The 22,184-nt window shown below is 45.1% G+C and overlaps 1 protein-coding gene and 1 long non-coding RNA gene across 3 annotated transcripts in view; one reads left to right on the top strand and one right to left on the bottom strand.

The window, feature by feature from the left end:
- Nucleotides 1-11,879: 11,879 nt before the first annotated feature.
- On the bottom strand, nucleotides 11,880-12,462 carry LOC310700720. The gene is made up of 2 exons (XR_014522756.1): nucleotides 12,377-12,462; nucleotides 11,880-12,197 (listed from the first exon to the last, which is right to left on the bottom strand). It is a non-coding gene; the product is annotated as an uncharacterized lncRNA (long non-coding RNA).
- A 58-nt stretch (nucleotides 12,463-12,520) lies between these two features.
- CERS5 (ceramide synthase 5) overlaps nucleotides 12,521-22,184 on the top strand; it is a 38,894-nt gene continuing 29,230 nt past the window's right edge. For both annotated transcript variants that reach the window (XR_014522649.1, XM_083490345.1), the window contains exon 1: nucleotides 12,521-12,947. Coding sequence is in view for 1 of the 2 variants with exons in the window: in XM_083490345.1 (XP_083346471.1) it covers nucleotides 12,745-12,947 (203 nt within the window). In the remaining variant the exon portion in view is untranslated. The remainder of the gene's footprint in view (nucleotides 12,948-22,184) is intronic.

Raw genomic sequence — 22,184 nt, 5'->3', positions numbered from 1 at the left:
GTTTCTAATCCAGACTTTTCTTTGCCATGAGACGGTCAGGAAGGCGAGAGAGACTGCTGAGAAGATTTTAGTACTTAGCTTAAAACCAGTAGGTGGCACTGTTGTGCTTATGGTAAAGAGATACGATGTCCAGTGTGCTTCTGAGTTTTGTAGAACATGAGATGTACCTGTTCGAGAGGTGTAACGCAAGACAACAGACATATGAGCAAACATCCACGACCATTTTCATCCAGTGTGTTTGGTTCCAGTTATTTTGCTAGATGGGGTTTCAAAATTAACAGATATTTTCCCCATTAAAATATTCACAAACGAACACTATCCCTTCTCTAATAGCAACCAGACGTCAATAACATGGGGGGGGGGTATATGTGCATTGGGGATGTAAAATTCTAATCACAATGGCTTCGAGTGAGTTAGGGAGGGATATTTCTACCACACCAAACCTGAGCACATCGTCTGGGTGCTAAATTTGCATTGTCAGAATTGATTTGATAATGAATGGGGGAGGTGTGGTTTGTTTAACAGCAGGGATAACGGCCACTTGTGCCAGATGGCGACAGAAGGAATTAATTCTGGAATGTGACTTAAATGCCAGTTGCTAGAGAAATGTCAAGGCTTGTAGGCACAACCATGTCGTTTCCTCTGAACTCTCCATCTGAACAGCTCTCGAGCTAACATATAAGGCGGTCACGGAGGTTACCCAGTGATTAAATGCATTTGTGTTTTAAAAATGCATTTGTGTTTAAAAAAACAATGGGAATAAAGCACTGGTAAAACGGAGCACTCTGTTAAATGCATGCTTGGTCAGCTGTTTATTGGGGGTGGGGAATGTGCTGCTCGGGCATTAAACAGATTTAGCCTTTTGAGGCACAATGGGAGTTCTTCTGACTTCTCTCTTTATTCTAAATCCAACCCAAGTTACTAAAGTCTTCTATAAAACCCTAAGTACGGGTTGGAATTAAATCCTGGAATTACAGTGCTGGCAACAGGTCAACTCAACACATATTGTACTGCTTCTCACATGGATACCCATTCTTGACCTCATCTGTGCTATGACCAAAGCTAATACCTTTAACACCCACATAAGTGCAAAAACAGGGACTTTATGTGTGCGCACAGTGGTTCCCTAAGCAGAACAAAATCACACATGAAATAATTCCGTTGTGTGCAAAATGCAAGCACCTCAAAGTTCTTCCATTTGATTATGCTAACTAAACAATTGTTTCTAAAGTAAGCTTTTTATATGCCCCAGCTGGCTCTTGGTTCATGTCACAAGTTAAGAAGGATGTTGACAAGCTGGAACGTGCGCAGAGGAGGGCGACCAAGACAATCAAGGGTTTGGAAACCAAGCTGTAAGAGCAGGCGTAGGCAAACTTGGCCCTCCAGATGTTTTGGGACTACAACTCCCATCATCCCTGACCACTGGTCCTGTTAGCTCCCCAACTCCACCTGTCTCTGGGTTTTGGATTTTTTGTCAGAACGTTCTCAGAGGGTGAGAGTAGGGTCACATGTGTCCACAGCCCTTAGCCTTAACACCGGCTCACCACAGGGTTGCGTGTTGAGTCCCCTGCTCTATGCTCTCTATACGTATGACTGTTCAGCCATCTATTCCAGCAACAAAATCATCAAGTTTGCTGATGATACTACGGTGGTGGGTCTCATTTCAGGAGGGGATGAGTCCGCCTATCGGGACGAGGTGGAGCGGCTCTGTGTTTGGTGTGGAGAGAACAATCTGGTTCTTAATACGGCTAAGACCAAGGAATTGGTAGTGGATTACAGGGAAAAAAAGGCGGACATTCAGCCCTTGTATATCAACGGGGAACGGGTGGAGAGGGTGGCGGAATTCAGGTTTTTGGGAGTGATTATGGATCAGGGCATGACTTGGAGCGCAAATACCACTGCTCTGGTGAAGAAGGCCCAGCAGAGAATTTATTTCCTCAGACTTTTAAAAAAGAACAATCTGAGTGAGAGACTGCTGGTGTCCTTCTACCGAGGCTCCATAGAGAGCATACTTACATACTGTATTTGTGCTTGGTTCTCCAGTTGTACAGCTAGGGAGAGGAAGGTGCTCCAGAAGGTCATAACCACAGCCCAAAGGATCATTGGGCACCCTCTTCCACCTTTGGAAGAACTGTACGGTTCCCGTTGCCTTAGGAAAGCAAACAACATCCTGCAGGATCCATCTCACCCGGGATACAGTCTGTTTGCACTACTGCCTTCTGGCAGGAGGTATAGAAACATCAAGTCAAGGACAAATAGACTGAAAAATAGTTTCTATCCAAGAGCTGTGGCCTTGTTGAATGCTGTAACTCGATAGTGAGACCTGGGAGTTTGATGGGTGTGGGTGTGGGTGTGGTTGGAAGGTGGTTTGTTTGGTTGTTGCTGTTGTTTTGCTTTTGTTTTTAAGGGATGGCATCCAATTTCGTTGCACTGGTGCAATGTTGCACTAGTGTAATGACAATAAAGTATCTATCTATCTATCTATCTATCTATCTATCTATCTATCTATGATGGGAGTCGTAGTCCCAAAACATCTGGAGGGCCAAGTTTGCTTATGCCTGTATAAGAGAAACGGTTGAAGGAGCTTATTCAGCCTGGAAGAGAGGAGACTGAGAGGAGCTATGATAGCCATCTTCAAATATCTAAGGGCAGAAATTGGTCTTGAGCCAACCTGGGAGGCTCCTCCACGTAGATTGTGTTAACAGAAACTGGAGTATGTAATTCCCGATTGCTACTCCCAGATGTAGGAGGATGTTAATCTAAACAGTTGAAGCAAACAGCCACAAGAAGAAGCTGCCACTGTATGTTAGCAGCATACCTGTGGCTACTGCAAAACGTCCTATGCTGCATGACCGAGTTGGCGGAGAGTAAAAATTCTACCAGGTTAAAAGCAGTCATCTTGGGTGTGTGGGAAAAGGGTGGGCCTGTTGTCACCTTGATGGCATTTTCTATTTCTGTTCTGGTTCCTCTTCCTGATTTGGAATGTAGCATTTATATGATGGAATGTAGCGCAATGGATCACTTTAAATTTCCATTCTGACTCTCTTGACACTTTTAAGAGTGGACCTCTTCCTATGCATAGTGGGGCGGGGAGAAAACAAAATGGTATGTGGTATCCTTGCTCCCATTCACTATACCGGAGGTTTTCAACTTTTTTGACCAACTACAGTGGTACCTCGGGTTACAGATGTTTCAGGTTACAGACTCCGCTAACCCAGAAATAGTACCTCGGGTTAAGAACTTTGCTTCAGGATGAGAACAGAAATCATGTGGCGGCAGCGGGAGGCCCCATTAGCTAAAGTGGTACCTCAGGTTAAGAACAGTTTCAGGTTAAGAACGGACCTCCAGAATGAATTAAGTTCTTAACCAGAGGTACTACTGTACAACGTTTAGAAGACATCTGAAGGCAGCCCTGTACGGGGAAGATTTTATAAAAATGTTTAATGTTTTTATATATGCTGGAAGCTGCCCAGAATGGCTGGGACAAGCCAGTCAGCTGGGCAGGATATAATAATAATAATAATAATAATAATAATAATAATAATAATACCATATTGGCCCAAATATAAGTCGCACCCGAATATAAGCCCCAGCTTTAAATTCAAGGGGGGGGAAATAAAAAAGGCAATACCCGAATATAAGCTGCTCCCTTAAAATTCCGCAGGCACTCACACCTGTTCTGTTTTACTGCATGTAAAGGGTGTGTAAAGGAGATAACTATGCAGTGGTACCTCGGGTTACAGACGCTGCAGGTTACAGATGCTTCAGGTTACAGACTCTGCTAACCCAGAAATAGTACTTCGGTTAAGAACTTTGCTTCAGGATGGAACAGAAATCGTGCGGCAGCGGCATGGCGGCCCCATTAGCTAAAGTGGTGCTTCAGGTTGGTTAAGAACAGTTTCAGGTTAAGAATGGACCTCCAGAACGAATTAAGTTCTTCTTTTTTTTAATAAGGTATTTATTGAGATTTTCAAAGTGTTACAAAATAAAATAAAAGCAGAAGAAAATGCAAAATAAAAATAGTTAACAAAGTAGAAAAAGAAAAAAAACAAACCCCTTCCATAGGAATACAAATTCAAAAATAAGAAAAAGATACAGAAAAAAATACAAAAATACACCACAAACAATTAAGAACATTTAAAAACAAATTCATTATTCTCCAATCCTCAACTGTCATTACCTTCTTTCTTTGACCTCCTCCTCCTCCCTTTCTTTGTATCCTAGTTATTAATTATCCCAGCAAATCCTTTCCATATTTCATAATATTCTGTCATTACATTACCCTAAACTGTTTTAATCTTGTCTTTCTATAGGAAAATAAACCTTCACAGTCAGTGAGCATATCCAAAACTTCAGTCTTACTAGCAGCCCGTTTCCAGGTTCAGAGCGGTGGTAATTTAACTTTCTTCACTCTCTCCTGCAGGCTTACACGATCTAAAATTTCCCCCCTCTTCTCCTGCTTCCAAGGGGGGTTTGATGATTTAGCCGCTGGAAGTTTAATCCTTTATGAAAGGCTTTCCAAGACTTTAGCTTGCAACCTCTTTGCTTCAGTCTATATACAAAAGGGGAAGGCGGACTTCCTGTTTGAAACCTCCCCGTTTCGGTGCCAAATTAAGACGTTTAAAAATCCAATTTTCCGTTCTACTCACGGGTAGTTGTTTTAAGATCAAATTGTCCACAGGAAAAAGTCAGCGCTCTCCGGCAACAGCAATGCGGCTTCACTCCGTGAAAGAAGCAGTCAATTCGAAGCACCGCGCCACTCACCCCACGTCGCTCCGGATCCCCAAAACCGGGTTTCCCCGTGAGTAGGAGAGGCGCAAAAGGTGCCAGCCGAATCCCACGTTCACAGGCTTCTCCCGTCTGTGATTTTTGGTGCGTCCCCGCCTTCGCCGTGGCGGCCAGACCCTAATTTCCACGAAGCAAATTCCTCCTGATCAGAGGGGTTCAGCCATTACCGGAGGCGCTAACCCGGAAGTCCGGCTTCCCAGTTGTCCATCCATTCCCAACAGCAAGGGCTGGCAGACTGGCTGGCTAGGCTTCCTTGCCCATTTCCTTGCTTACTCCAAGGTTCCTGGCAACCAGCACCCACTGGCCAGCCCCAGAGGTACCATTCGCCTGCGGAGCTTGTAGCCAGGGCTGCTGCAACAAACAGCTGTGCAAGCCTTTGGGAGGCAGAGACACAAGAGGACATCAGAGCAGGGAGGGAAGGAAAGAGGGGTAGAGGCCTGTGTTGCCCACGGCACCCCTGACCATCATTCAAGGCACCCCAGGGTGCCATGGCACACTGGTTGAAAACTATATGTTCAGCTGAATAGTTCAGCTAGCACACAGACAACTCTGCACAGAGTCGTAACCAGAAACCCTTGTTTCCCAGGGTTTTGAGTGCTGCTTAGCAATTGTGGTTAAAATCATTTGCTTTCAGCTGCTAGGTCACTGCCTGATCTAAAGTGGGTCACAACTGAAGCGCTACCACCATACAAATATATGTTTTTTTATAAATAATATCTGGGACCCCAAATGCACATGCAAGGTTAATGCTGGGTCCTGGGTCTAAAAACGTTGAAAGCTGCAAGTTCAAATAAGGCCCTGCTGGTCTTTTTCACTTTAACGTTAATACTTTCCTACTCCCTTTCTTCTTTTTAAACAAGTAGCTCTTGGATTTTAAACAAATACAGATACAAGAACTATTAAATATTTACCCAGTAGTACATTCACTGCTGTTTGTTCTATCCGTTGACTTTAGGCATAAGCTTACACATTCAGCGTTCAAACCTATTACTTAACATAACCTCTCCACTAAAAAGATGGAGTGGTTGGTATAACAAGGTCTTGATTTTGGCCATTAACAAAGTTAAAGGTAGCTCTGGGCAATATTGCAATTAATTGTCTGAAACTGGTATGACTGTCATACCACATACCACTGTGGCTCATACACGGAGGAGCAGTATGGAGTAGGGCTGGGCAATTTCAGACATTGTGATCCATCAGTACATCATGGTATTAAGCTGCTGGGTATATCACAATGTTGAAAACCAGGTATCGCTCTGTCCTAGCTAAAGTGGTCCACGTTTCTTTTTGTTCTGCCTTCAATTGTCCTCTTGTGTCTGGTGAGACGCTCAGACGTTGCTGCATCCCAGATATTATTCTCCCATGGCCTTCCAGTGCTTTTCAGTTGGGTTCTTCCATGTTGAGCAGCCATTAATTGTGCTGCAGATAGTAAAGAATCCTGCTAATTATCTGCGGTGCAAGGTGTAGCCCAAGTCTACGTCGAAAAATAGGACTTGTTGTACTTGCTGTGGAAGCTGCTTTCCCTGTGGGAAGTGGGTGGGTCAGTTCGCAAAATGCTTTCCCAATCCTTGAACTGTTGTGTGTCTGGAAGCCACCTACTCCAGGGCTAGGCAACCTAAGGCCCGTGGGCAGAATGCGGCCAAATCTCCTTCTCCATCTGGCCCACGGATGGTCCGGGAATCAGCGTATTTTTACATGAGTAGAATGTGTGCTTTTATTTAAAATGCATCTCTGGGTTATTTGTGAGGCAAAGGAATTCGTTCATTTTTTCTTCTTCAAAATATAGTCCGGCCCACCACATGAAAAAGGCTGCTGACCCCTGCAATCTCAGCCGTCTCCTGATCAACGTTTTCCTGTTCCTTAGGAAATCTTACATTTTCCATGCTGCTTTGCATGTTTTTTGTGTTCTTGATCTTACTCCTTTGCCTGTTTTTTCTCTCTAAGTTTGGTAATTTCTCTCAGACTTAACAGTGCAATCCTATACATGTCTACTCCATAGCTGTCAACTTTTCCCTTTTCTTGCGAGGAATCCTATTCAGAATAAGGGAATTTCCCTTTTAAAAAGGGCAAGGTTGACAGCTATGGTCTACTCAGACATAGATACCATTAAGTTCAGTGGTACTCTTAGGATAAGTGGGTTTGCAGTCTTAATCTGCTGTGTTTTTTCCTGTTTTTCAGCTCACTTTGGGATTCTTTTTCTTTCCTTGAACTATTTTGCTTTACTATTTCTGATTTTCTCTTGATTTGTAAAGAACAACATTGCTGGTTTCTTCCCCGCCAAAGCATTCTTTGCATTTGATATTCTTGGTCACACTGCGTGTGAGAGAAAGAGGGGTGGAGAATTGCTTTCTTTCTTTCTTACTGCGTGCGTGTCAACTTGTGGGAAATCCCTCAGGGCATGTCCTGTTCTACTTACTCTGTACAGTATCTCCAGCTTCTTTGAGCATGCTTCTGGCATCAGATTTCTGGTCCATGGTGTTCTCTTCTGCTAATTTAGTTAATTTCCCTCCAAGGATCAATATCGGGACCTGTTTTAAAGGCCTAGTTTACTTAAATGATGATCTCAGCACTTTCGGTTTATGTGGAGTCTGGAATTTAGGAAAGCCAGAGGAGCTGTCATTCTAGTTAAACTACTGAGTCACTTTTTGGGGGGACCTTCTTGTGGCTGCGTAACATGTTAGAAGACCTCCGCCATGCCCTTGCATGGTTCTCTTGAGAATGGATGTAAAAGCGACAACAACCTGAACTCCAAGCAGCGTTTTCTTGCTGGCTGCACTTTGCACCGTTAAAATCGCCCCCCTACACCACATGCGTGGCAAGAGCAGTTGAGGAATCCGACTTGATGTCAAAATTGGAATAAGACCTCCTTTGTTGCAATGGCGTGATTTTCCCTTACGCTTTAAAAAGAAATGTTAAGTCCTTTTCTCCCCCTGCCTCCTTCCTGTGTCTCTCAAGAGATTATAATATAAACTCGGGGGTGTGGGTTTGATGTTGGGAATCTGTACGTGCAGCTACTCACACAGAGTCAATTAAGGTTTGGCAGACAGCCAGAAGGCAATCTGAAGGAGTAAGTCTGCCTGGTGATGGAGACATGGAGACAGCTCCCTGATTGGTCAAGCTCTCTCAAAGGAGTGATAATGGGCTGCTAACTGGGATGTGTTAGTTCTGGAGTTCAGAGGTTCAGAGTTCTGTGTGTCAGTGTAGGAGTTGAGAGTCGTGTCAGAGAGAGCTAGCAAAAGATCCATGTTCTGTTCCTGTAAATAGTCCACTGTATATAATAAACTACAAGTTCCTGGTTCCTGCTTCGTCTATCCTGTCTGCAGCCAAGTTGCCAATTGCTTCCGTGGATTCTATGTGTACTCTGCTAGGTCTGGCTAAGGTCCTGCAACTAGTCGGAAAGTTGCGAAACACCAATAAGTTTTGCCAATATTTGAGCCCCACCTTGGGCTAAATATTCCTGCAATGGTGGGGTTTGGACTGGATGAACCACACGGTCCCTTCCAATTATGAGTCTGCGATCATTCAGCAGACAGGACTTGAGATGGGAAATGCCTTCAGCTCAGCAGTCCTGAGATGTTATAAACAATGTTTCTGCACAAGCTTCTTAACCATGATTGTTGCAGCAATGTTAAGGGGTGGAAAGCCCATTTTATTATTATTATTTCCTCCTCGCTCCTCTGCAAAATACGACAAATATCACGACAGCCCTATTGCGAAATAAAATTTGCAAGTGCATAGCAGCGACTGAGTGACATTTCAATTCCTTCCTGGCCAACTAAATATATATACAGTGGTACCTCTGGTTTGCCAGAAGCGGCTTAGTCATGCTGGCCACATGACCTGGAAGCTGTACTCCGGCTCCCTCGGCCAATAAAGCGAGATGAGCGCCGCAACCCCAGAGTCGGTCACGACTGGACCTAATGGTCAGGGGTCCCTTTACCTTTACCTCGGGTTACATACGCTTCAGGTTACATACGCTTCAGGTTACGGACTCCGCTAACCCAGAAATATTACCTCAGGTCAATAACTTTGCTTCAGGATGAGAACAGAAATTGTGCTCTGGCGGCGCGGCAGCAGCAGGAGGCCCCATTAGCTAAAGTGGTGCTTCAGGTTAAGAACAGTTTCAGGTTAAGTACGAACCTCTGGAACGAATTAAGTACTTAACCCGAGGTACCACTGTACAGTGAGGGGGGAAAGTATTTGATCCCCTGCTAAATTTGCCCGTTTGCCCTCTGACGAAGAAATGACCAGTCCATAATTTTAATGGTAGGTTTATTGTAGCTGTGATAGAAAGAATAACAACAGGAAAACCCCCAGAAACCCAGAAGACAAAAGTCAGAGATTGATGAGCAGTATAATGAATGAAATAAGTATTTGATCCCCTATCAACCAGCCAGATGTCAGGCTACCTGGTATCTTCACTGTATGTAACGAGCTGAGATTGGAAGCACCTGCTGTAAGGGAGAGGTCTTACCTGTAATCCCAGCTCGTTACAGTACCTGTACGAAAGACACCTGTCGACAGAAACAATCAATCCAGCAGATTCCAAAATAGCCACCATGACCAAGACCAAAGAGCTGTCCAAGGATGTCAGGGACAAGATTGCAGACCTGGACAAGGCTGGACTGGGCTACAAGTCTGTTGCCAAGCAGCTTGGTGAGAAGGTGACAACAGTTGGTGCAATAATTCGCAAACTGTCAACCTCCCTCGGTCTGGGGCTCCATGCCAGATTGCATCTTGTGGAGTTGCAATGATCATGAAGCAACCCAGAACTATACGGGGGAACTTGTCAATGATCTCAGGGCAGCTGGGACCATAGTCAAAACAGTTGGTAACACACTACGCTGTGAAGAACTGAGATCTTGCAGAGCCTGCAAGGTCCCCTTGCTCAAGACAGCGCATGTACAGGCACGTCTGCAGTTTGCCAATGCACATCTGAATGACCCAGAGGAGAACTGGGTGAACGAGTTGTGGTCAGATGAGACCAAAATTGAGCTCTTTGGCATCAACTCAACTCGCCGTGTTTGGAGGAGGAGGAATGCTGCCTACGACCCCAAGAACACCATCCCCTACCATCAAACATGGAGGGGGACATATTATGCTTTGGGGGTGTTTTTCTGCTAAGGGGACAGGACACCTTCACTGCATTGAAGGGACCATATATTGTAAAATCTTGGGTGAGCACCTCCTTCCCTCAGCCAGGGCATTGAAAATGGGTCAAGGCTGGGTAATCCAGCATGACAATGACCCAAAGCACACGGCCAAGGCAACAAAGGAGTGGCTCAAGAAGAAGTACCGTATTTTTCGCACCATAGGGCACACCGGACCATAGGGCGCACCCAGTTTTTAGGGGGGGAAATCAAGAAAAAAATCTTTTTTCCCCCCAGCCCCAAAGAGCAGCGTACAGGCTGCGCACAACCTCTCCCTGCCGGAGGGGTTGCACGCAGCTATGGAGCAAGCCAAGGCAGGGGGCGGGATGGATCCCGCTCGCTGTTTAGGCTTCCCCTTTAGCCCCACGCAGCCTCCCCCTCCCGGGAGAGGCTGCGTGGGGCTAAAGAATCCATAGCCCCGTGCAGCCTCTCCTTGCCGGAGGGGTTGCGCGCAGCTATGGAGCAAGCCAAGGCAGGGGGCGGGATGGATCCCGCTTGATCTTTTGGCTTCTCCTTTAGCCCCACGCAGCCTCTCCTTGCCGGGAGACGCTGCACAGGGCTTTCCTGGCTTTCCTGGGAGGTGGGGGGATTCCCTCACCTCCCGCAAAACCGGCAGAAGCCGCGCGCACTTTAAAAGGGCTGCACGGCTTCTTCTGGCTTACCTGGAAGGTGGGGGGATTCCCTCACCTCTCGCAAAAGCCCGCAGAAGCCGTGCAACTCCTTTAAAGAGATCGCGGCTTCTCCTGGCTTTTCTGGGAGGTGGGGGAATTCCTCCACCTCCCGCAAAACCGGCAGAAGCCGCGCGCACTTTAAAAGTGCTGCACGGCTTCTTCTGGCTTACCTGGGAGGTGGGGGGATTCCCTCACCTCTCGCAAAAGCCTGCAGAAGCCGTGCAACTCCTTTAACGAGATCGCGGCTTCTCCTGGCTTTCCTGGGAGGTGGGAGAAGGGACTGATGCGGCCAGTCAGTCCCTTCTCCCTCCTGTGGAAAAGCCCGCAAGAGCGCACGGAGCTTGTGTGCGGCTCTTGGGGGCTTTTCCCGCCTGCCTCCCCCTGCATTCGCGCCATAGGACGCACACACATTTTCCCTTGCTTTTTAGGAGGGAAAAAGTGCGTCCTATGGTGCGAAAAATACGGTACATTAAGGTCCTGGAGTGGCCTAGCCAGTCTCCAGACCTTAATCCCATAGAAAATCTGTGGAGGGAGCTGAAGGTTCGAGTAGTTACACATCGGCCTCAAAATCTTACTGACTTGGAGAGGATCTGCAAAGAGGAGTGGGACAAAATACCTCCTGAGATGTGTGCAAACCTGGTGGCCACCTACAAGAAACGTCTGACCTCTGTAATTGCCAACAGGGGTTTTTGCCACCAAGTACTAAGTCATATTTTGCAAAGGGATCAAATACTTATTTCACTCATTATAATGCACATCAATCTCTGGCTTTTGTCTTCTGGGTTTCTGGGGTTTTTCCTGTTGTTATTCTGTCTCTCACAGCAACAATAAACCTACCATTAAAATTATGGATTGGTCATTTCTTCATCAGAGGGCAAATGGGCAAATTTAGCAGGGGATCAAATACTTCCCCCCCTCACTGTATGTTGAGAAAGTACTGCATTGCCATCAGTTGCATAATAATAATAATAATAGTAATAGTTATACCCCACCCATCTGGCTGGGTTTCCCCAGCCACTCTTATAAAGCTGTACCGTCATTTTAGAGTGATGAAAAACCTTGTGCCTTTTTTTTTTACTAAGCACATAATTGATTTTTAAAATTATTTTATTTATAAAATGAATTTTTATTATTATTTTATTTATAAAAAGGGGAGGGGCCTAAATAGCCAGGTTTAAATAGACAGCTGCTGCACCTGTTGAATTCCTGGTAACAACACACACAACTTGACAGGCTGTTTTTAACTATGTAACTTCCATTTCAAGCACAATTCAACAAACAATATCTCACAAAGTGTAATTCCATAGACCAACGCATCAAGCAAACAGAACATATCAAGAGAAATTAAAGTCCAATGGACGGTCAGGAGGTAAAAGTCCATTCGGTTCCTAAATTGGCATATTGGCAATATTAACCACAATATGGTATGCTTATCTTATGATGTTCCACGTATCGCTCCTTTGAGGATTCCAACGTTCCTTGTATGTAGATATCGGATCAGATGGAAAACTTGAAGGTATGGCACAAGGATTCCGGGATAATAACCGTGTTTCGCCCAAACCGGGCTTCGTCAGCCGTACTGCATATTCTTGTATGACGGAAACAAGGAACAAAATAAATTGAGTTGCGGCAACCTGGTGCTCATCTCCAGCACATAATTGAGGGAAATTTATTATTATTATTATTATTATTATTATTATTATTATTATTATTATTATTATTAGGGAGGGGGCTAAATAGTCAGCTTTAAACAGCCAGCTGCTGCACCTGTTGAATTTCTCTTCCTAGACACCCTGGGTCAAATCTCCTTTTCCCTTTCGGCGCGCATGGGCGCGCCACCGCAACATTTCCTTTCTTAATAGAGGAGACGGAATGAAAAGAGAAAGTGCGCGCGGGGAGGGGGGGGGAGAAACCTGCGGAAGAGCGCATGCGCCTCGTTCCCTCACGCTCCGGCGGCGAAGTTAGGGCGCGGCGCGGCTTTTGACGGACGGGCGTTCCCTTCCCGCTAGATGGGCGGGGATTCCGGCCGGCACCGCCCCCTCCCTTCTCTTCTTGGCGGCTGCTGCTGAGGGGAAGAAGTGTCAGTCCGGTCAGGCGGCGAGGGAGAGGGCGGCGGCGGCGGCAGCGGCGGGAAGATGGCGGCAGCGGCGACGGCGGCGGCAGCGTGGCTGTGGAGCGGTCTGTGGAACGAGCGCTTCTGGTTCCCCGCCAACGTGAGCTGGGCCGACCTGGAGCGACAGGACCCCGGCGTCGGGGAGGTGTACCCGCTCCCCCGCCACGTTTGGGCCGCTTTCCCCGGGGCGCTGGGCCTCTTCGCGCTGAGGCAGCTCTTCGAGAGGTGGGAGAGCGGCGGCGGGGAACGGGGTGGCGGGGACGGAGGGAGCCGGCGGGGGGGGGGAGCGGCGCACACTTCCGCCCGCCTGCCTGACGGGCCGAGGCGAATGGGATGGGTGGGTGGGTCCGAGAGGGAAGAGGTAGCGTCGCCCTCGCTGCCGCTTCCTCAGTCGGCCTCGAGGAGGGTTTGGGGAGGGGGTCAGAGGAGGGAAGACCCGTTTTCTCTCGCCTTCTCGCGCCACGTTGGGCCGCTGTTTTATTTCAACATAATAAAACCTTCAGAGGAACTCCGTAGCCAGACCGCACTCTTTATAAAGATGGGGCATACGCAGGAGATTTCCAGGAGATATAATAATACAGTGGTACCTCGGGTTACATATGCTTCAGGTTACATACGCTTCAGGTTACAGACTCTGCTAACGCAGAAATAGTGCTTCAGGTTAAGAACTTTGCTTCAGGATGAGAACAGAAATCGTGCTCTGGTGGCACTGCGGCAACAGGAGGCCCCATTAGCTAAAGTGGTGCTTCAGGTTAAGAACAGTTTCAAGTTAAGTACGGACCTCCGGAACGAATTAAGTACTTAACCTAAGGTACCACTGTAATAATAACAACAACAACAACAATAATAATAATAATAATTTATTTATACCCTGCCCATCTGGCTGGGTCCCCCCAGCCACTCTGGACGGCTTCCAACAAAACACTAAAATACAATAGCCTATTAAACATTAAAAGCTGCCCTAAACAGGGCTGCCTTTAGATGTCTTCTAAAAGTTTGGTAGTTGTTTTTCTCTTGGACAACTGGTGGGAGGGAGTTCCACAGGGCGGGTGCCACGACCGAGAAGGCCCTCTGCCTGGTTTCCTGTAACTTGGCTTCTCGCAGTGTGGGAACCGCCAGAAGGCCCTCGGAGCTGGAACCCCGTGTCCGGACAGAATGATGGAGGTGGAGACGCTCCTTCAGGTATACTGGACCGAGGCCAGTATACCTGATATATATAGAAGGTGCTTGTAGAATTTGTACTGTTTAAAACGGAAAGGGGTTAAACGCCAGTGGTTCCCAAACTGTTTTTGGCCATGCCCCACCTAAGCATCTCTAAAATTCTGATGCTCCTCCCACCGACATAATAATTCTTAATTGTCCAAATAGTGAACTCCTGTTCAAATGGAGGAAGCCTTAAAAGTCCTTGACTTGACCTAACTGTTCTCGAATTGCCCCCCTTAAAAATCAAATGGCCCCCTTGTGGGGGGTTTGCCCCATGTTGGGACCCACGGGGTTAAACCATTGCAAGAGGTGTTGAAATTTTGGGAGGTTCGATAGTTGCAATGGAATGGTCTCGGTGGTGGGGTGCACCTTTTTATTTTTACTTATTTATGATAATTACTTTGTCAAGAAAGGAGTGTGTGTGTGTGTGTGTGTGTGTGTGTGTGTGTATATATATATATACACACATACACACACACATACATATATATATAAAAGCAGCGGCAATTAGAATAAGATCTATTATTGCATCAACTTTACATTTTTAATAATTTTATTTAGTTTTCAGAAATTTACAATCACTTATCCAACAATCAACATAAAAAGAGAATTCCAAAAAAATCTCCTGAACTTCCCTCCTCCCCTTTGTGGGTCCAATATAAGGATTAACTTTCCCATATGGCTCAGCTTTTTGTTTTTTTAAAGTGTGACTTTGGGGCGTGCCCTAGAATCATCTTCCAAAAAAGTGTTTCATACCAGAGGCCGTTATAAAGAAGACAAGACAATTGTGATCTATTCACCACCCCTATAATAAATTTCCAAACTGCCCTTTGTCATAAATGACCTCCAGGCAGCATTAGTTGCCAAAATAGAATGCTTAGTTGCCATTTTGGGGCAAGACAGCTCTAAAGTTTTCTTTTTTATGGAGTGGCTGTGATGGATTATCAGTTAAACATCTGGCAAGTTCAGATGACAACCTTGAGCTACGTTATGAACTTTGAGACCTTAAAGAAGAATAATCACTTGATCCAGGGACGGTTCACATATATATTGCCCCATTCCTACCTGTTTTTTCTTAATGGTGACACAGAATGTAAGAGGATTTACAACTGAGCAGCACAGTTGGGTGGGGTAAGCGAAGACAAGCTACAACATTTAACTATAATGTTATTCACTGCTCCTGCTTAGGCTGCACAGAAAAAGCATTTTGGTTCCTGAAATTCATTTGGATTGTGCAGATAAAATAGAACTGATAGAATTCTACAGGATGTGGTGTTACGTGTTCAAAAAAAGCCAAGATCCAAGGATCCCCAGGCATGCACCTAAGCAATTATGTGGGCTTCTACAATTTCCTCTTCCAGCTGTAAGTTGTCAGGCTTCAACAAATCCTGTTCAGGGAGAATCCTTTTAGGACCAGTTAGAGTGACATGGAGGAAGAAGCATGGTACTTTGGATCTGTCACCATGTTTTAAAAATAAAAAAAAAGTTATTTGGTTAAATATTCATTATTACATTCACTCCCAATGGACTTACTCTGCAAGCATAATAGTTGATGACATCAATCTGCATAATATGTGTCTGAATAAGTTCAAAATAACTGAGGCAGTTATTGTTTTAGTTAATATATGAATTAGTATTGAACAGGATGAGAGAAGAAATACTGCTAAATGTTTAGGTTCAGTTCAGCATTAGGGTTAGGTCTCAGCTATGCCAGTTTCAAAATGAAATTTTACCATGCACTTCAGGGAGAGTCTTCTGCTGCTGTGCTACTATGCGTGTCAGTGGCTCAGCAGCAAAAGACTCCATTCTTTTCCTGAAGCACTGTGGCACAAGCCAGGTGATTCACACCACAGCATGGCAGCAAAAAAATCCGCTGCTGTGTGACAGCCAGCCAGATAGTGGAGATGTCAGTCATCATCCTGGTGCCCATATACGGTATCTTCACTTGGGTCCAAGTAGCTCACAGCTCAACGTGCCTGTTGAGTTTTGATCTTTGCTTCCAGGTAGTTTATACATAAGCAATTATTAAAGCTATAAAAGCTATAAAACTCAAAAATGCATTAAACTCAGTACCCGTTTGACTTTGTTTTTTGTTTGATTTCCCTATAAAATAGCATTTTTGTAGCAAGAGAAAAACCTGTATTCATGAATTTGGCTCTAGAATCAAAATCTCAGTAGACTTCAAATCTATTTACAGATAGATAAATTGAAAAGTGGAATATCAGGAACATTTTTTGAAAATATTGGAAAAAACTGCTCAGGAATGTTGCGGCTGGCCATACAAAGCAGTTTGGGTCATACAACCCTTTTTGAAAGGACTAGTACAGTTCTTGCAGTGGGGGTTGCTGCTGTCACTTCCAAAGCTCTGGCTGGCTTGCAGCAGCTAGGGCAGGTGGTAAGATAGTGGGATTTCTGTTGTCCCTTGTTCTCCTTTTTCTTTCTTTGCAGTCAATGAGAATAAATTAACTATACCAGCTTTAGGGCTGATGTAGTTAGGTGCTCTGTTGGGAGCAGGATGGGAGAACAAAGGGGGCTTAGCATCCTGCAAATCACCAACCACCCCTGATGCACTCCTTTTCTTTTCCTACCCTCCTCTCCCCTCCCCTGACAGGCAGAACATCTAACCTTATGGAGCATCTCACTTGTGAAATTTGGGCAACACAATACAGCCTTTTTCTGTGTAGAAGCCTTTTGACCCCTCCCATGTTCATACATAATTTTCTGATTTATCCATTAAAATTTCACTACGCCTGTTTTCTTATCCTCATGTCCTGGAATGAACACTCCATGAATTATGTGCTTCAATTTAACATTGGCAGTCTGGGACTGATGACTCACAATTTGAGCCACAGATTTCTTAAACCATTGTTTTTTCTTCCCTTCCTGTCTGTGGTGCCTCACTTTAGAGGAAATGCATTCACATTTTCGGCATATCATAGCAGCACACTAGTTTATCATATGCATATCTCTCTTTTTTAGGCCCTAGGAGAGAGTGTAGTCTATTGTTCCTATGTGTTAGTCTGTTTCCTCTCAGTTTTGCCAATGAAACTCAGAGATAAGTGAAACTCTGAGAGAATGACAGGAGATCAGCTTTAGCTTTCGCAGAATGGCTTAGTATTCTGACCTACAAAGAATCACCTCATTTTTTTACTGAAACCTTCAGAAAGGCCTCAAATTGTCATCGCGCCACTCCTTGGTGTGTGGAGTACCTCAGGGTGTGATACTCTCCCCGATGCTTTTCAACATCTTTATGCGCCCCCTCGCCCAGCTTGTTTGGAGTTTTGGGCTGGGTTGCCATCAGTATGCCGATGACACCCAACTCTATCTGTTGATGGATGGCCATCCTGACTCGGCCCCAGACACACTGACCAGATGTTTGGAAGCTGTGGCTGGATGGTTACGTGGGAGCCGGTTGAAGCTAAATCCTTCGAAGACAGAGGTCCGTGGCTGGGACGGGGCGATATGGGATTGGGGGGCAACTCCCATCTCTTGCGGGGGCGCAATTAGTGCCAGCACCGTCCGTTAAGAGTTTGGGTGTAATCTTCGACACCTCCCTTTCCATGGAGGCGCAGATTGCAGCTATAACAAAGGCGGCATTTTTCCATCTCCGCCAAGCTAAGCAGTTGGCTCCTTACCTCTCTCGCCCTGACCTAGCCACTGTGATCCATGCGACGGTCACCTCCAGACTGGACTATTGTAACTCGCTCTACGTGGGGCTGCCCTTGAGACTGACCCAGAAACTCCAGCAGGTGCAGAATGCTGCAGCGAGACTCCTTACAAGGTCTTCGCTGCGAGATCACATTCACCCAGTGCTATACCAGCTGCACTGGCTCCCGGTGGAGTACAGGATCAGGTTTAAGGTGCTGGTTTTAACCTTTAAAGCCCTATACGGCCTAGGACCCTCGTACCTACAGGACCGCCTCTCCTGGTATGCCCCACAGAGAAACTTATGGTCTTCAAACAAAAACATCTTGAAGGTCCCAGGCCACAGAGAAGTTAGGCTGGCCTCAACTAGAGCCAGGGCTTTTTCGGCTGTGGCTCCGATCTGGTGGAACACTCTGTCACAGGAGACCAGGGCCCTGCGGGACTTGACATCTTTCCACAGGGCCTGCAAGACAGCGCTGTTCCACCAGGCCTTTGGTCAGGGCACAGCCTGGCTCCCTCCCTCGGCAATCTTTGCGGAGCTCTGGCCCAATGGTTGCCAGTGGCTTGAATTAATTAATTTTATAATGAATGATTTTAGAGTGTTGTTTATGCTGTACTTTTGTACTGTTTTATTGTTGTTAGCCGCCCTGAGCCCGGCTTCGGCTGGGGAGGGCGGGATATAAATAAAATTTTTTATTGTTATTAAATGCACAAATGGTTTTAATAAGTGCCGTGGAATACTGCAGGTAGTGTAGTTATTTTTCATGTGTCCATGTCAGGCCATTTGGAACTGTGATAGGCCTGACAGACTGCCTTCCCTAAGCTTCCCTTCCTAAGCCTAACTGGGGAGGGGTTTACTTTTTATATTTATATTTAGATCCTGTCATATTTATTCCTTTCTTCATTTTACATACTCTCAATCACTCAACAGCAATACAGTGGTGCCCCGCAAGACGAAAAACCCGCTAGACGAAAGGGTTTTCCGTTTTTCGATGTGCTTCGCAAGACGAATTTCCCTATGGGCTTGCTTCGCAAGACGAAAACGTCTTGCGAGTCTTGCAATTTTTTTCGCTCCCCCTTTTTCTAAGCCGCTAAGCCGCTAATAGCCTTTTAGCCGCTAAGCCGCTAAGCCTTTAATAGCCGCTAAACCGCTAATAGCGCTAAGCCGCTAATAGGGTTGCTTCGCAAGACGAAAAAACCGCTAGACGAAGAGACTCGCGGAACGGATTATTTTCGTCTTGCGAGGCACCACTGTAAACATAAAATGCAAATAGAGGTTACAATCACATATATGAGCATTAATTAAGAAGTCTAGATATAGGCATTCCATGTTGGTGGCTCTCCCTTCTTGTCTTTCTTGTTAATGTAGGTGGTGAAATGCCACAAGACTAGTCCAAGCAACTCCCCATCTACATGGGAGTTGTGTTCCCAGGCGCCATACGGGTCAGTGGGATGCACTTAAGCCTGCCACACCCCCTTGTGGTGCTGAAAATTGTCTGTGTGTGCTGCTCACACACAGATGAGTTGTCTGAATATATTGTATCTGATTTTAGATTTATTTTCTGCCCTTCCCTATAGAACAGGATGCCCCAAAACAAGTTGTCTTAAGTGGTACTGATAAACATCATAGGAGCATCTTGTTGCTGTAAGACATTGAACTGGATCAATTTCGATGTCAGTGGGGAGGCTTTGACTCCCTTGCATCCTTTGTGTGGGAAGCAAATTTAAATGGAGGGGAGTTTCAAAAGTAGTTTGAATTATGGCAGGGAGGCTGTTGCATAAGGTCATAGGGTGAGTTGACTTGATCAACAATGTATGCATCCAAATAGGTTTTCTCATTCTTCTTGTGTAACTTTCAGGAAACCACTTTTGAAATTGAGGCATTTCAAAAGTACCGGTAGTTCAGTGGAATTCTTGTACTGCTTGTGAGTTTCTCACAAGCATCTGGTTGGCCACTGTGAGACTGGACTTAGATGGGCCATTGACCTGATTCAACAGACTCTTCATATGTTCTTAATGTTCAAGATAAATAAAAATATTTTTTTCAGATCTCAGCTATTATCTTGCAGTGTTTGCAGACTTGATGAGACGATGAGACCCTGTGGAGATGTGTACTGCTTTGGTGTAGTTCAGTCAAATTTTATTCCCTCAAATGCAGACTTTAGTGTGGTGTAGCTAAATTAATTGATGCCTTTTGAGCCCTTTAATATATACAGTGGTACCTCTGGTTACGTACTTAATTCGTTCCGGAGGTTCGTTCTTAACCTGAAACTGTTCTTAATCCGAAGCACCACTTTAGCTAATGGGGCCTCCTGCTGCTGCCGCGCCGCCGGAGCATGATTTCTGTGTTCTCTCTTTTTTAAAAAAATATAATTTTTATTAACAGGCCAATCAAATCACATTATTTCCTAATCACATTAGTTCCAAATTATACAGCCAGATTTTAAAATTTTTGTTGGGGGTACCCATACTTCAAGCTCCGAAAGGGGGTCCAAACATCACTTATATTGCTGCTTCAATTAGACAGTTCTATCCAGTTCTGTCCAGATAGTCTCTTTGTTACTTTCCTCATCATCTTGTTGTTATCATATAATCCTTTCTTTGCAATCTCTGATAATCTTCAGAAGCGGGTTAAAAACAAACATCCTCTGTGTGGGTTTTACACTTTCCAAAAATCATATCGCGTAAGGACAGACGCCATTTCCACACCTCCGTAAAGAACTTTCCCTCAGTCTGTCCGTTAATTTCCCCAGGCTTGCCAAACATATCTCAGAGGGCTCTGCCAGGTCTAGATCACATTCTGAAAATCATTTGCATTCCGATGACCCTGGTCCTCCTCCCCCTGTCCTTCTTAGGCAAGCCTGTCTTGGCGAGACCCCATTTGAAACTGCGACATAAAACTTTCCTTCATTCTCCGAAGTTTACCAATCCTCTCTTTGATCAATAATTCACTCCACACAGTTCTTAAATTCCTGCTTGTGATTAATAAATTGCAACGATTCTTCTTTCTGGGGTGGAGGGTTATTAATATCACATAAGGCAAAAAGAAATAAAAGTTTTTTCCTCCACCCCCTTTCCGTTTCACTCCAAACATACCAGTCTTTTAATGGTGATTCATCACTTGATTTATTTGTCCTGCCCGTCGCTCCGCTCACAGAGATCCATTAATCAGCAGTCTTAACTCCCGATCTTCGCTTGATGTATGTGCTTTAGCTTCTTTCCAATTATGTATTTCCAATTATATATTTCAAGCCAAAGCGAACCAGTGTGCTGATTGGAGACAGCGTCAGGAAGAGCCGACTTCAAACGAGGGCTTGTTCCAAGTGTCCGCACCCCCTTCTTTCGAATCCGGGGGTGAATTATGGACACCGCTGGCATGGCAGGCCCCCCATCCTCTTGGGGGGGGGGCAGGAAGGCTGCATACTTCCCATAGCAGCCTCTTAATTACCTCGTGTGGGTCGGAGAGATGTTATTGTCGGCCATCTTCCAATGCGCTCCCTGGTGGCCCCCGAGCACGATTTCTGTTCTCATCCTGAAGCAAAGTTCTTGACCTGAGGTAATATTTCTGGGTTAGCGGAGTCTGTAACCTGAAGCATATGTATCCCGAGGTACCACTGTATGCAGAGTGATACTTCTGATGGACACATGAATAGAACATATATGGTATCTGTTGAATTTTCTTCTGAGGCTGCTTTATTTTTGTATGAAAATAGTACTATTTTCTCATAGCCTCAACTCAGCAGAGGTGTCTTGTCAATGGTCAATACACAGTCCAAGCTTGTTGGAGTTAAGTTTGCATTGATAAAAACCTGCACGTAGACAGGAATTTAGGAAGATTACAGCTGGGACTGAACATCAGTGAAGCCATGAGTTCTAGGTTACTCCAGACTTGAAGATAGAACTGAGATGGTTCAATGTTATGTGCACTGAACTTTTCAAAAAGATGCATTTTAACAAAAGAGTGTAGATTAAAGAAAAACTTGGAGTGCATTGAAGTGCATAAACATTGGTGTGTCTGCTTTTGTCTCACTGAAGGATGCTGTAGTTGCATAAGGAAACAGAACCCAAGGAAACAAAGCAAATTGTATTTCAGAAACAAAATACTGGTATATGTTTGTTTCAGAAACAAAATGCATGTTTATAATCCTCAGGTGTCTTTTTAGATTATGGTTGACTTTTGGAATGTACTTTAGGGCATAAATGTTTATCTCTTGTATCTAGAGATGAATTGTGAAATAGCTTTCGGGTTGCTGGCCAGAACCTACTTAGCTGTTACTTGGTACACTGGAAAATGGAAGGTTAAACCCCAGAAGATTTCTACACAAGACTAAACCCATTGAAGATTCAAAATTAATATTCAAAATTAATAACAGTGATGAGGTAATAGCCTTGCTACTGCACAGAATAACACATTGAATGTGACTTTTGGAGCTTGTAAGTAGAGCTTTTAAACTCACTAATGGTGTGGTCTGCTCATTGCAAGAGGAGTAGAGGGGAAGCATTGTAAATGCACTAAACGGGGTGTTTAAAAGGTCTAACAGTCTACATTTTCCTAAAGCTTCACTGTGCGGTATGATTCTGTGACTTTAATACTCTGCTGGGGGCTGCCTCTTG

Source organism: Podarcis liolepis (genome assembly GCF_965112155.1).
Source record: "Podarcis liolepis genome assembly, chromosome: 2".
NCBI classification, from domain to species: domain Eukaryota; kingdom Metazoa; phylum Chordata; class Lepidosauria; order Squamata; family Lacertidae; genus Podarcis; species Podarcis liolepis.
The sequence above is the reverse complement of the archived record's forward strand: the minus strand, read 5'-3'. Positions and strand labels throughout refer to the sequence as shown.